Source organism: Anguilla anguilla, chromosome 8, assembly GCF_013347855.1.
Source record: "Anguilla anguilla isolate fAngAng1 chromosome 8, fAngAng1.pri, whole genome shotgun sequence".
Classification (NCBI taxonomy): domain Eukaryota; kingdom Metazoa; phylum Chordata; class Actinopteri; order Anguilliformes; family Anguillidae; genus Anguilla; species Anguilla anguilla.
Genome location: NC_049208.1, coordinates 46,038,014 through 46,052,682, shown reverse-complemented (window position 1 = coordinate 46,052,682; position 14,669 = coordinate 46,038,014). Strand labels below are relative to the sequence as shown.

The 14,669-nt window shown below is 54.8% G+C and overlaps 2 protein-coding genes across 2 annotated transcripts in view; both read left to right on the top strand.

The window, feature by feature from the left end:
- LOC118233942 (semaphorin-6D-like) overlaps positions 1-14,669 on the top strand; it is a 146,511-nt gene that overhangs the window by 20,536 nt on the left and 111,306 nt on the right. Inside the window, exon 2 of the mRNA XM_035430109.1 lies at positions 3,137-3,275. The gene's annotated coding sequence lies outside the window, so the exon portion shown is untranslated. The remainder of the gene's footprint in view (positions 1-3,136; positions 3,276-14,669) is intronic.
- On the top strand, positions 415-12,701 carry LOC118234218 (vegetative cell wall protein gp1-like). Its single transcript, XM_035430626.1, has 2 exons — positions 415-825; positions 12,423-12,701. The coding sequence occupies exons 1-2, from the start codon at positions 415-417 to the stop codon at positions 12,699-12,701; spliced, it is 690 nt and encodes a 229-aa protein (XP_035286517.1).

Here is a 14,669-nt window from a genome sequence, read left to right as displayed (position 1 = left end):
AGCCGTTTAGCCGCTGAGCTGCGCCGATTAGCCGTTTAGCCGCCGAGCTGCGCTGATTGGCCGTTTAGCCGCTGAGCTGCGCTGATTGGCCGTTTAGCCGCTGAGCAGCGCTGATTGGCCGTTTAGCCGCTGAGCTCCGCTGATTGGCCGTGCCTTTGGGCGGGAAACGCAGCCTGATCAAACGCAGGCTCGGACGGCGCTGGCCTTTCCCAGCGACCTGTCAGGGTAAGGGACAAAGAAACTGTCATAATATAAACAAGCGTCTGCTTTCTGCTGCCGGCGGCTGGGTTGGAACCGCTGTCCGCTTCCGGCTGGTTCGGCGCGGCGCGGTTGGGGGGGAAACCGATTTCGCCGGTTTGTGTTGGTTGTGTTCTCGTCTCCCGGTTCCCCCGGCAACAAGCGCTCGCCGCCGGCATGCATGTTTCTCTCGTGTGTCGAGTGAGGCGGTCCTCCCATCACCTGGACCCTTTAGACCGCCCCCTGGACCCTTTAGACCGCCCCCTGGACCCTTTAGACCGCCCCCTGGACCCTTTAGACCGCCCCCTGGACCCGTTAGACCGCCCCCTGGACCCTTTAGCCTGCCCCCTGGATCCTTTAGACCGCCCCCTGGACCCGTTAGACCGCCCCCTGGACCCATCAGACCGCCCCCTGGACCCTTTAGACCGCCCCCTGGACCCTTTAGACCGCCCCCTGGACCCTTTAGACCTCCCCCTGGACCCGTTAGACCGCCCCCTGGACCCTTTAGATCGCCCCCTGGACCCTTTAGACCGCCCCCTGGACCCTTTAGACCGCCCCCTAGGCCTGTTAGACCGCCCCCCTGCCCCCGTTCTCTCTGCTTCACTTCACCCAAAGCTCGGTCAGGGAATGGGACTGCCGCAGGAAATGACAAAAGAAAAACAATTTTTTTTAAAAGTATTTAATCGTCATCAGGAAGTAGACGGGGGCGGCAGTATGTTTCTTGGCACCCCGAGCAGAGACTTGGTTGCGCGTTGACGAAATCTTTGCCGACTTCTAAACGGCTCACTCTGGCCCCGAACGGCAGATGCGTTTTGTTTTGTTTTTTCTGTGTCTTTGTACTGAGCCGCAGAACAGGAAAAGAGAAGAGAAGAGAAAGAGAGAGAGGGCCGTGTCCAAATGAACCGTTTGCGGCTTTAAACAATATGCTTCCAGGCTTTGTTTTTTTAGAAAGAGAGATCGGCGCTCGCAGAACGACGGGATATAAATGGCGGGAACCTAGGCAACCAGGAGAAGGTTGTTAGCGGCGCTTTATGCATTAACTACAGCGGTTATTAGGCTCTGATAATAGCGGTATTAACCGCTCTCCCGTGAGAGCGCGGCGGAGTTAGCGGTTAGCGTGGGAGGCTGGTCTGGCTCCGGCGCACAGGTGCCTCAGACCCCGCTGGCTTCCCTTGTCGACAGCCAATTAGGCCTCGGAAACGACGGCGTCTGGACCGGATCGATTAGACTCGGCACCGGAGTGCCGGGACCGCGTGCTGATTCAAACAGCCCCTTAGACAAAGTGGGGCAGTGTAGTACAGTGGGGCGGCAGTGTAGCACAATGGGGCAGCAGTGTAGTACAGTGGGGCAGCAGTGTAGTACAGTGGGGCAGCAGTGTAGTACAATGGGGCAGCAGTGTAGTACAATGGGGCAGCAGTGTAGTACAGTGGGGCAGCAGTGTAGTACTATGGAGCGGCAGTGTAGTACAGTGGGGCAGCAGTGTAGTACAGTGGAGCGGCAGTGTAGTACAGTGGGGCAGCAGTGTAGTACAGTGGGGCAGCAGTGTAGTACAATGGGGCAGCAGTGTAGCACAACGGGGCAGCAGTGTAGTACAGTGGGGCGGCAGTGTAGCACAATGTGGCAGCAGTGTAGTACAGTGGGGCAGCAGTGTAGTACAGTGGGGCAGCAGTGTAGTACTATGGAGCGGCAGTGTAGTACAGTGGGGCAGCAGTGTAGTACAGTGGGGCAGCAGTGTAGTACAATGGGGCGGCAGTGTAGTACAATGGGGCAGCAGTGTAGTACAATGGGGCAGCAGTGTAGTACTATGGAGCGGCAGTGTAGTACAGTGGGGCAGCAGTGTAGTACAGTGGGGCAGCAGTTTAGTATAACGGGGCGGCAGTGTAGTACGACGGGGCAGCAGTGTAGTACAGTGGGGCGGCAGTGTAGTACAGTGGGGCAGCAGTGTAGTACAACGGGGCAGCAGTGTAGTACAATGGGGCAGCAGTGTAGTACAGTGGGGCAGCAGTGTAGTACAGTGGGGCAGCAGTGTAGTACAGTGGGGCAGCAGTGTAGTACAATGGGGCAGCAGTGTAGTACAGTGGGGCAGCAGTGTAGTACAATGGGGCAGCAGTGTAGTACAGTGGGGCAGCAGTGTAGTACAATGGGGCAGCAGTGTAGTACAACGGGGAAGGAGCTGGTCTTGTAACCTACAGGTTTGATTCCCAGGTAGGACACTGCCGTTGTACCCTTGAGCAAGGTGCTTAACCTGCATTGCATCAGTATATGTCGATATGTGCAGCTGTGTAAATAGATGCAATGTAAACGCTGTGTAAAAAAAGTTGTGTAAGTCGCTCTGGATCAGCGTTTCCCAACCGGTGTGCCGCGGCACTCTGGTGTGCCGTCAGGCGAGGTCAGGTGTGCCCTGTGAAAAATCCTTTAAAAAAAAATTAAATCTTTAAATGAATTTAAAAAACTTAAATCAACAAATCCCATTCACAAAAGCCAAAATAAATGTCATTAAAATGCATGTCGCTTAATTAAAACCCCAAAAGAACATTCAGGCCTGCTGTTGGCGCGTCACATCAACGTCAGTACGTCGCTCGCGGTTTGGTTCTGTTGAGAGAGGTGTGCCGTGAGATTCTGTAAATTTGGAAAGCGTGCCGCGGAAGGAAGAAGGAAAAAGGCTGGGGAACGCTGCTCTGGATAACCGCGTCTGTTAAAACGGGCGTAATTTTAAGTCTGACCCGGGTCCAGAACGCGCTCTGACGAGGACGGGCGTGTCCTCCTTTCGTCTGGCGCGGTAAACTGTTGGCGTTATTATTCGTTAATTTAGTTTCACGTGTCGAGTCACATCACGTGTGACCACAAGCCGTCATTCCTAATTCAGCGGTGTCTTTCCTTCTTCTCTCTCCCCCCGCAGGGCGAATTGGGGGAGTTTGTGATGTAAATGCCCCCCGGGCCGTTCCCTCCAATCTCATCGCCCCCCCCCCCCCCCCGTCCCCCCCGCGACACGGAACAGCCGCGCGGAACGCTGCGATCTGATTGGCCGGAGGCACCAGGTAGGAAAACTGTGCGGACGTGAAGATGAAAGCTGGTGTTTTGAGGGGGGGACTGGATGGTGGTGGGGGTGTTTGGCATACACCAAGCAGAGAGCCCCATGAATGCTAACGACGTGTATATGGGGGTGTGGTGGGGGGCTCGGGGCTTTCGAATCGATACCGCAGACATCCTCTGGGCTTCCGCGGCGGTGTCCTGGACGTCAGCTTGATGGATGTCCTGCGTTCTGGCTCAACTCGGTCCGTTTATTCCTCCAGTCCCTGTAATGCAGGCGATGTGTTGAGGAGAAGGGGTACTCAAAACAGCTAACACAAAGAATCACACACACACACACACACACTCTATGTCACGGACACACACACACACACACACACTCTCTCTCTCTATGACACGGGCGCACACACACACACACACACTCTCTCTATGACACCGGCACACACACACACACACACACACACACATATACACACACACACTCTCTATGACACCAGCACACACACACACACACCCACACACGCACACACTCTCTCTATGACACCGGCACACACACACACACACACACACTCTCTCTATGACACCGGCACACACACACACACACACACACACACACACACACACACACACACTCTCTCTATGACACGGGCACACACACACACACTCTCTATGACATGGACACACACACACACACACACTCTCTCTATGACACCGGCACACACACACACACACACACACACTCTCTCTATGACACGGACACACACACACACACACTCTCTCTATGACACGAGCACACACACACACACACACACACACACACACACACACTCTATGACACCGGCACACACACACACACACACACTCTCTCTATGACACGAGCACACACACACACACACACACACACACTCTCTATGACACCGGCACACACACACACACACACACACACACACACTCTCTCTATGACACGGGCACACACACACACGCACACACACACACACACACACACACACACACTCTCTCTATGACACGGGCACACACACACACACACACTCTCTCTGTGACACGGGCACACACACACACGCCCACGCACGCACACACACACACACACACACACACACACTCTCTTTGACACTCATACACACACACTGTGCACTCTCTTTGACACACACACTTTCTATAACACTCACACACACACACACTCTCTCGATGACCCGTGCACACACACACACATACACAGACACAAACACACTCTCCTTCTACCATCAGTGGTGAATTTACCCGCTGTGAAAGCCATTTTATTTGTGTTAGCCTACGTGGTTGCCCTGGCAACACTTTGCCCAGGTTGCTGGAAGCTGGGATGAAAATTGGCTGGGCGTGGGGGGGGGTGGAAGGAGGGTGGGGGAGGGCGGGGTCAGGTTCACTGGACTCCTCAGGATTCGTGAGTGGGGTTGGTAGTCGCGAGGGACCTTCGCTTTGGGACGAGAGTAGCGAGGGGCCGGTTTGGTAATGTCACTCCGGGCCCGTTGTTTGTGTGCGGCTGGGCTGTGGCAGTTGAGTCATCGCTGCCCATGTTCCTGTTATCGCCACAAAACGCCCCGCCAGTCTGGGCCAGGGATTTGGCTGTGCCCCCGATACAGGGACTGAGTGCTGTTCATTATGTCTGCTGCGGATGCGATCGATGGAACTGCTCGCTCTGCCTCTCCCTCCCTCTCTCTCTCTGTCTCCCTCTGTCTCCCTCTTTCTGTCTCTGTCTGTCTCTCCATCTCCCTCTCTCTGCCTCTCTCTCTCTCTCTCTCTCTGTCTCCCTCTTTCTGTCTCTGTCTGTCTCTCCATCTCCCTCTCTCTGCCTCTCTCTCTCTCTCTTTCTCTGTCTCCCTCTCTCTGTCTCTCTCTGTCTGTCTTGCTCTCCGTCTGCCTCTCTCTCCATCTCCCTCTCTCTCTGCGTCTCTTTGTCTCCCTCTCTCCCTCTCTCTCCCTCTCTTCCTCTCCCTCCCTCTCTAGTCCTGCTGGCTGGTTCTGTGCTCATTAATCTGCTTCCTGGAAGTTTCTAGGGAATACATTTTTATTATTGAAATTTTTCATTATTTTCTTGTAACAAAATCAGGGATACAAATGCCATCCGTGAAACTTCTAGTCGGTGTCGGCTCGGAGGGAAATGCATTATGGGTAGCGACGAGCAGCCCTAGGCTAATCTTGATGCAACATGACAGGGCAGCAATAGATCTGTTCTAATAACGATAAAAACAACAATTAGAAAGATAAATAAATAAACTTAAACAGCCTCGAGGGAATGAGAGGGAAGAGCTGTGGTCTCAATTCAATTAAATTTGGCTTCCTCTCAGTCTGTCCCCGGGGAGGAAGTCTCATTAATAGGACTGTGTCATTAAAAATTACACGCAAACGCAGACAAATTATTCTCAGCAAACGCACCTGCATATATAATAAATGAAGACACATGTTGATACATAAAACAACAATAAATAAATAATGAATTAATTAAAAAGCTGACCCATTGATCCTTCTATCAGAAGCCGGGTCTAATTGGGTAGTCTGTCCAGAAGGTGGAAATTGGAGGAGGAGGAAGAGGTGTGTTGGGTGAATAATTGGGGTGCAGGGAATCTGTAGGGTGGAGTAGGGAGGTTTTGGGGGATGTAATGAGGAGTAGGGAGGTGCAGGGAGGTGTAGGGAGGAGTAGGGGGAGTATATGGAAGTGTAGGGTGCAGTAGGGAGGTATAGGGAGGTATAGAAAGGAGTAGTCAGGTCTAATGAGGAATAGGGAGGTATAGGGATGTGTAGGGGGTATAGGGTGGAGTAGGGAGGTGTAGAAAGGAATAGGGAGGTGTAGGATGGAGTAAGGAGGTGTAGGGGGGTTTGAGGAGGTGTAGGGAGGTGTAGAAAGGAGTAGGGAGGTGTAATGACGGGGTAGGGATGTATAGGAAGATGTTGGGAGGAGTAGGGAGGTATAGGGAGTTGTAGGGGGGTATAGTGAGGTGTAGGGGGTATAGGCAGGTGTAGGGGGGAGTAGGGGGGTATAGGCAGGTGTAGGGGGTATAGGCAGGTGTAGGGGGGTATAGGGAGGTGTAGGGGGTATAGGGGGGTGTAGGGGGGAGTAGGGGGGTATAGGGAGGTGTAGGAGGGAGTAGGGGGGAGTGGGGAGGTGTATGGGGGAGTAGGGGGGTATAGGCAGGTGTAGGGGGGTGTAGGGGGGTATAGAGAGGTGTAGGGGGGTATAGGCAGGTGTAGGGGGGTATAGGGAGGTGTAGGGGGTATATAGGCAGGTGTAGGGGGGAGTAGGGGGGTATAGGCAGGTGCAGGGAGGTATAGGGAGGTGTAGGGGGGTTTAGGGAGGTGTAGGGGGTATAGGCAGGTGTAGGGGGGAGTAGGGGGGTATAGGCAGGTGTAGGGGGGAGTAGGCAGGTGTAGGGGGGTATAGGGAGGTGTAGGGGGGTTTAGGGAGGTGTAGGGGGGAGTAGGGAGGTGTAGGGGGTTTAGGCAGGTGTAGGGGGGGAGTAGGGAGGTGTAGGGGGGAGTAGGGAGGTGTAGGGGGGAGTAGGGGGGTATAGGCAGGTGTAGGGGGGTATAGGGATGTGTAGGGGGGTTTAGGGAGGTGTAGGGGGGAGTAGGGGAGAGTAGGAAGGTGTAGGTGGTATAGGCAGGTGTAGGGGGGAGTAGGGGGGTATAGGGAGGTGTAGGGGGGAGTAGGGGGGTATAGGCAGGTGTGGGGGGTATAGGGAGGTGTAGGGGGGTATAGGCAGGTGTGGGGGGTATAGGGAGGTGTAGGGGGGTATAGGGCAGTGTAGGGGGGTATAGGGCGGTGTAGGGGGTTTCAGGGAGGTGTAGGGGGGTATAGGGAGGGGTGGGGGGGTTTAGGGAGGTGTAGGGGGGTATATGGAGGTGTAGGGGGGAGTAGGGGGGTATATGGAGGTGTAGGGGGTATAGGCAGGTGTAGGGGGGGTATATGGCGGTGTAGGGGAGTTTAGGGAGGTGTAGGGGGGTATATGGAGGTGTAGGGGGGTATAGGAAGGTGTAAGGGGGTATAGGGAGGTGTAGGGGGGTTTAGGAAGGTGTAGGGGTGTTTAGGAAGGTGTAAGGGGGTATAGGGTGGTGTAGGCTGGTTTAGGAAGGTGTAGGGGTGTTTAGGAAGGTGTAGGGGGGTATAGGCAGGTGTAGGGGGGTTTAGGTAGGTGTAGGGGTGTTTAGGAAGGTGTAAGGGGGTATAGGCAGGTGTAGGGGGTATAGGGAGGTGTAGGGGGGTATAGGGTGGTGTAGGGCAGTTTAGGGAGGTGTAGGGGGGTATAGGGAGGTGTAGGAGGGTGTAATATAGCTGGTCAAACCTTGGTGAGTCGGGTCCTTTAGTGCATGCTCAGGAGCGTTGATGCTGGAAGTGTGTTGGAGACAGGTGAGGCTAATTAGGATCCCCTCCACAGTTTGGCTCTGCCTAGCTTCCTGGAGGTCGAAGGTCACAATCGCGTTGTTCATTATTCAGCACTTAATTGATCCATTAAAGCAGTTGATTACACACTCAGTCCACCTCATCTGAACTCTCGGGTCTGAATTATTGGCCAATTTTTAAAGATTTACTTAAATTAACACTGCCTTCCAAGGACAGGAGTGAATACCGCTATTCAGGAGTGAGTACCGCTATTCCCCCCACACAGTGGCGGGAACAGTGGAACTGATGTAGGGCCCCGGGGGGGGGGGGCGGGCCGGGTGGGTGGGGGCCTCACAAGGTCCAACCTAAAAAGTTTTCTTTGGGAAGTGGGGCCCCACAGGGACCGCATATGCACAGGATCCAGAATTTCGTCCTACACCCCTGCCACTGTTCAGCCGCGTCCCCAGCCCAGTCCTTCCATGGAGTAGAAGAGAAACCACGTCTGCCCAACCCTCCCAGTTACCGAGAGACGCCGTCGACCAGCTTTAGCGCCGAGAGCGCCGCTAAAGCTCCCGCCCGCCGCCACGGATCACTGATGGCGGGAAACTGGCGGCAGCCGCTCCGAAAAGGCTCGGTTTCCGCGGTTTCGCCATCGATTAGCTGCGTGCGCGTGACGAAGCGTCCGCAGAAGCGCGAGTCGCGGATTCTTCACCCGCGTGACCGCCTAACCCCCCCCCCCCCCCCCGCTCCATTACCCATCAGCCTTTGTGTCGTAAATGTTTCGCCTCTGCCCGCTTATGATGTCAGCCGCACATCTGCTACTACAAGAACCCCCCCCCCCCCCGCCCCTGCCCCTGCCACCCCCACCACAGTGTGTTTTATGACCCGAGATGGTCATTACCCAGGAGTGCGAGACTGAGGGCTCTCTCAACAGTGAGTCAAAACAAAGCCCAAACGCTTCGCGCCGTACCCACGGATAGGACTTTTTTTAAAAGCCCGTAAGGTTGTTGGTTTGTTTCCTCGTTTGCCGTCATCGGCCGTATCCTCAGGAAGGAGTGCAGGGCCAGCGGATGGCGGTGTGTGTCCTTCCCGCTCGCCCGTGAGAGAGAGAGAGCGAGCGCTCGCACACCTGTTAAAACGGGCACGGAGTCGGCGAACTCCGCCGCCGCGTGACCAATCGGGCCCGGCTCGCCAAACGCCGCTCGGTGCCCCGCTTGAGCCGCCGAAACTCTGCAGAGGCCTGTCGACAAACGGGCGTCAGAGTGTCTGGGCGGATGCAGGAACGTTCTGTCCTTTCATGCTCTTGTGTTCTCAGGCCCAGAGCACTGGAATGCTCCAGTGTTCTCTGGCCCTGGGCATTGGAATGTTCCAGTGTTCTCTGGCCCTGGGCATTGGACGGAGTGTGACACGGTGGGTAAGGAACTGGGCTTGTAACCGAAAGGTCGGAGGTTCGATTCCCGGGTAGGACACTGCCGTTGTACCCTTGAGCAAGGTACTTAACCGAAATTGCTTCAGTATATATCCAGCTGTATAAATGGATACAATGTAAAAAATGCTATGTAAAAAGTTGTGTAAGTCGCTCTGGATAAGAGCGTCTGCTAAATACCTATAATGTAATGTAATGTAAAAAAGGGAGGGAGAGAGGGAGGGAGGGAGGGAGGGAGAGAGGGAGAGAGGGAGGGAGGGAGAGGGAGGGAGGGAGAGAGGGAGGGAGGGAGGGAGGGAGAGAGGGAGAGAGGGAGGGAGAGAGGGAGGGAGGGAGAGAGGGAGGGAGGGAGGGAGGGAGGGAGGGAGGGAGGGAGGGAGGGAGGGAGGGAGGGAGGGAGGGAGGGAGGGAGGGAGCCTGGAACGTCCTCGTCTGACACCAATCCCGGAGAGCGTTGTTTTCCTTTTTTTTCCCTTTTTTTTTCTTCACGCCGTTCACATCAAAGGAAGCGCACCTCCTCGCGCGGAGGAGCCGCCGGCGCCTGCTTCCTGTCGCCGGGGTTTTTATCGCCAAGCGGCGCTCCCCGGGGCCTGAGCCGCGGCTCCTCCCACCTAAGGCAGCACAGCCAGTGGCAGCTCAGAGGAGGTCAGGAGGAGGCGGGGCAACAGGTTTTGGTCTTATCTCCTCTTTTCACTTCAAGTGAGGAGGACGAGGAGGAAGGGTATTGAAGTGGTGCAGTTCGCTACCCACCCCCTCACTAAACCTCACATTACATGGTTCCTTATACAGGACATGCATCATGTTCGTGTGTGTATGTGTGTGTGTGTGTGAGTGTGTGCATATGTGTGTGTGTAAATGTGTGTGCGTGTGTGTGTGCATATGTGTGTGTGTGAGTGTGTGTAGCAGGAGGCTAAATCTGAAGCAGAGCAAGACTTACAGACTCCTGGAGGAGACAGGGGTCTCAGTCTGGCTCCAGATTAGGCCCCCCACCCCCGGGGAACACCCTAAACCCCCCTCCCTGATCCCCACCTGACAGACGGGCTTCGCCCATGTGAGGGCATTTCCTTTAATTCAACGTGGCACTGTTAAGATGAGGAGCGTAATCTGGGTCAGAGTCGGGGGTGAGTGTGGTTTGGGCAAAGAGGACAGAGAACTGGAAATGGGACATAGATATCACAGCCCCTCCCATGTACTCAGGTAACCCCCAACCCAAAAAGAAAGACCCATTTATAGTGGCTCAGTCGCCTGCTGAGTTACTATAAATATTCACCATTTCATTTTCAGTCCCAATTCCTGCCAGGACTGAGGTGGCTTCTTTTCTCTTTATTATTTATTTTTTGGTTCAGTCTTTCTCGTTTCGGTCTTTTGTGTTTTCTGCTTTCTGGGCCACGTCCGCCTCGAGAAGGAGACAGCCTTCTCATCAGGGGCTCGAACCCGCGGTAGATAAATGCTAAACAGATCATGAATAAAAATTAATTGAACTCCAGTCACATAAGCTTGGAGAATCACCCCTGCCATGGAGGATCAGGGGCATTTTTCAGGTCACAAACTGAAGTTTCAATTAACTTCCCGAGTCGGGTGAACCGAAATGGGAGTTGACCCCCCGACCACCCCCACCCCCCCTCCCCCCAGCCTTCAAAAAACATGCCTGAAGCCAGCATCTGGTACGTCTCTCGCACCTGTGCACCGCCGTCCCCGTGCGCTAGAAACAGCTGTCGGGTGGATCCGCAACGTGGCCTACGCCATCTCCGACCGCAGCACGCAAAAATTAAATAAATAATAAAATAAATTAATTAATTAATTAATCTGAGGGGAGCATATTGCATTTTTCTTGTTAATGAATCTCACACCTCTCTCTCTCTTTTTTAATTTGTGTTTTTGTTCTCCAATAAGTTGTTTAGATTTTTGTTGTTGTTGTTGCACTGATTCAAGGACCACGATGGAAATAAGTCCAGGACTTTTTCGAGTTTTTCCTTGACAATTTCTTCACATGCAAGTCTTTTCATACATTATAGGCATTTTTAGCAGACGCTCTTATCCAGAGCGACTTACACAACTTTTTTACATAGCACTTTACATTTTTGTATCCATTTATACAGCTGGATATATACTGAAGCAACGCAGGTTAAGTACCTTGCTCAAGGGTACAACGGCAGTGTCCTTACCCGGGATTCGAACCTGCGACCTTTCGGTTACGAGCGCAGTTCCTTACCCACTGTGCCACACTCCGTCCCACATACATGTGTTTTAATTTAGTCAAATAAACTAAACTAAAATAAACTAAGATTAAGGACAGCTTATGTTTGCAGGTAGCTCTTATGGCCGAGGTAAATAGCGTAAATAGTGTAGTTTCTCGTGGATTCGGGTTAACTGGAGAAGATATCTCAGTTTGGTTTGCGCTTAATGTCAGCTTGTTTCCGTATGCTATACTGTAGGTCAGGTGGTGTTCATTGTATTTGAAACATAAATAGGAAATGCAGCACTAGCTGGGTTAGCCTCTGCTTCTTCTGTCTGGTACAATTTACAATGGGGAGCCACCTCAGATGGCCACCATGTGCAATTACCCCCATTTAACTATGTCTTCTGATTTCTCATAACACCTGTAACCTGGACACTCAAATAAATATAACCAACATGTTATGAAGCGTATTGAGGGAAGTGTACAGTGGTGGATCCATGTTAGGAGGGGATTCCCTGTAAGAATCTACACAAGTTCTGTGCGGTATTTGTGTATCTGTAATATATGTTTGCATGTACTGTTTGTTGCCCGAATACATGTGAGTGTATGACTCAATTTTTCCAATATGGGAGCAATAAAGTATTACTAATGCTACTACTGCTGCTGCTACTACTACTACTACTACTAGGGTGTCTGATTTGGCAGTGTAGTGTAGAGGCTGGGGAACTGGGTTTGTAACTCTGTGGTTTTGGGTTTGAATCACAGGTGTGAACCCTGCTGTTTGTACCCAACAGCAAAAGCACTTAACATGATGTGCTTCAGCAACAACAAAAAAAAAAGAAAATAAATGGATCGTACGGAAGAAATGTGGTCCGTGTGAGTTTCACTCCACATGAATGTAATTTAGCGCTAAAAATGTTGCCAGTGCTTCTCTGTGGGGGTTAAGGATACGTCACTGTATGGTGATTAGTCTGTCCTCGGGTCCACCCGTCTCACTGCCGTGCAAAGGGACCTTTTCGTTTTCTCCGAACGGCATCGGTCCGGTGGCGTCCCCCGCCCTGAACGCGGCACCTGCCGGCTGATTGGCTCGGCTGCGGCACCTGCCGGCTGATTGGCTCGGCTGCCAGGAATCAGCCTGATGACTAAGAACAGCAAAGAGCCGCCTCATCACCCGTTAGGTCCCCATCCGCCCCACACCCGTCCCCATCCGCCCCACACCCGTCCCCATCCGCCCCACACCCGTCCCCATCCGCCCCACACCCGTCCCCATCCGCCCCACACCCGTCCCCATCAGCCCCACACCCGCCCCACACCCGTCCCACACCCGCCCCACACCCGTCCCCACCCGCCCCACACCCGTCCCCATCCGCCCCACACCCGTCCCCATCAGCCCCCCACACCCGTCCCCATCCGCCCCACACCCGTCCCCATCCGCCCCACACCCGTCCCCCAATTAGCCTGATTGGGTACCGCAAACTGGCAGGACTCCACATCTATCCTGCTTCCAGATTTGTGTGTTTGTGTGTGTGCGTGTGTGTATATGTGTGTGTGTGTATATAAGTATGAGAAGTTGGTCTGTAAGTATGAATGAGAATGAGTCTGTGTGTAGGTATGAAAGTATGAATGAGTGTGTGTGTAGGTGTGAGTGTGTGTATAAGTATGAGAAGATTAGTGCTCAGTGCTGGAGTGTAAGTGTGTGTGGGTCTGTGTGTGTGTGTGTGTGTGTGTGTGTGTTCATGGTGTGTAAGTATGCGAGTATATGTGAGTATGAGAAGCTTAGTGCTGGTGTGCAAGAATGAATGAGTATGAGTCTATGTGTGTGTGCTTGTGTGTGTGTGTAAGTATGTGTGTGTGTGCTTGTGTGTGTGTAAGTATGAGTGTGTGTGTGTATGTGCATGCCTGCATGCATGTGCTCAGTACGTTTACCGACTGAACCGCCCAGCAGCACAGCTGTCACTAATAAGGAAGCGCTAGAAATAGTGAATGCGAGTAAAAGGCCATTCGGCCCATTATAAGTAGCCGATTGGCTGTAAAAGAGCGCGCGGGTGGCTAGCGTCGAGTGCGGCGCTCGGGGGGAAGGTAGCGTAGCGTACCGGAGGGAGCGCGTCGAGTGCGGCGCTCGGGGGAAGGTAGCGTAGCGTACCGGAGGGAGCGCGTCGAGTGCGGCGCTCGGGGGGAAGGTAGCGTAGCGTACCGACGGGAGCGTGTCGAGTGCGGCACTCGGGGTGAAGGTAGCGTAGCGTACCGACGGGAGCGTGTCGAGTGCGGCGCTCGGGGTGAAGGTAGCTTAGCGTACCGGAGGGAGTGCGTCGAGTGCGGCACTCGGGGTGAAGGTAGCGTAGCGTACCGACGGGAGCGTGTCGAGTGCGGCACTCGGGGTGAAGGTAGCGTAGCGTACCGACGGGAGCGTGTCGAGTGCGGCGCTCGGGGTGAAGGTAGCTTAGCGTACCGGAGGGAGTGCGTCGAGTGCGGCACTCGGGGTGAAGGTAGCGTAGCGTACCGGAGGGAGCGCGTCGAGTGCGGTGCTCGGGGTGAAGGTAGCGTAGCGTACCGGAGGGAGCGCGTCGAGTGCGGCGCTCGGGGGGAAGGTAGCGTAGCGTACCGGAGCGAGCGTGTCGAGTGCGGCACTCGGGGTGAAGGTAGCGTAGCGTACCGGAGGGAGCGCGTCGAGTGCGGTGCTCGGGGTGAAGGTAGCGTAGCGTACCGGAGGGAGCGCGTCGAGTGCGGCGCTCGGGGGGAAGGTAGCGTAGCGTACCGGAGGGAGCGTGTCGAGTGCGGCGCTCGGGGGAAGGTAGCGTAGCGTACCGGAGGGCGTGTGTCGAGTGCGGTGCTCGGGGTGAAGGTAGCGTAGCGTACCGGAGGGCGTGTGTCGAGTGCGGCACTCGGGGTGAAGGTAGCGTAGCGTACCGGAGGGAGCGCGTCGAGTGCGGCGCTCGGGGGAAGGTAGCGTAGCGTACCGGAGGGAGCGCGTCGAGTGCGGCGCTCGGGGGGAAGGTAGCGTAGCGTACCGGAGGGAGCGTGTCGAGTGCGGCGCTCGGGGGGAAGGTAGCGTAGCGTACCGGAGGGAGCGCGTCGAGTGCGGCGCTCGGGGGAAGGTAGCGTAGCGTACCGGAGGGAGCGCGTCGAGTGCGGCGCTCGGGGGGAAGGTAGCGTAGCGTACCGTAGGGAGTGTGTCGAGTGCGGCGCTCGGGGGGAAGGTAGCGTAGCGTACCGACGGGAGCGTGTCGAGTGCGGCACTCGGGGGGGAAGGTAGCGTAGCGTACCGACGGGAGCGTGTCGAGTGCGGCGCTCGGGGTGAAGGTAGCGTAGCGTACCGGAGGGAGTGCGTCGAGTGCGGCACTCGGGGTGAAGGTAGCGTAGCGTACCGGAGGGAGCGCGTCGAGTGCGGTGCTCGGGGTGAAGGTAGCGTAGCGTACCGGAGGGAG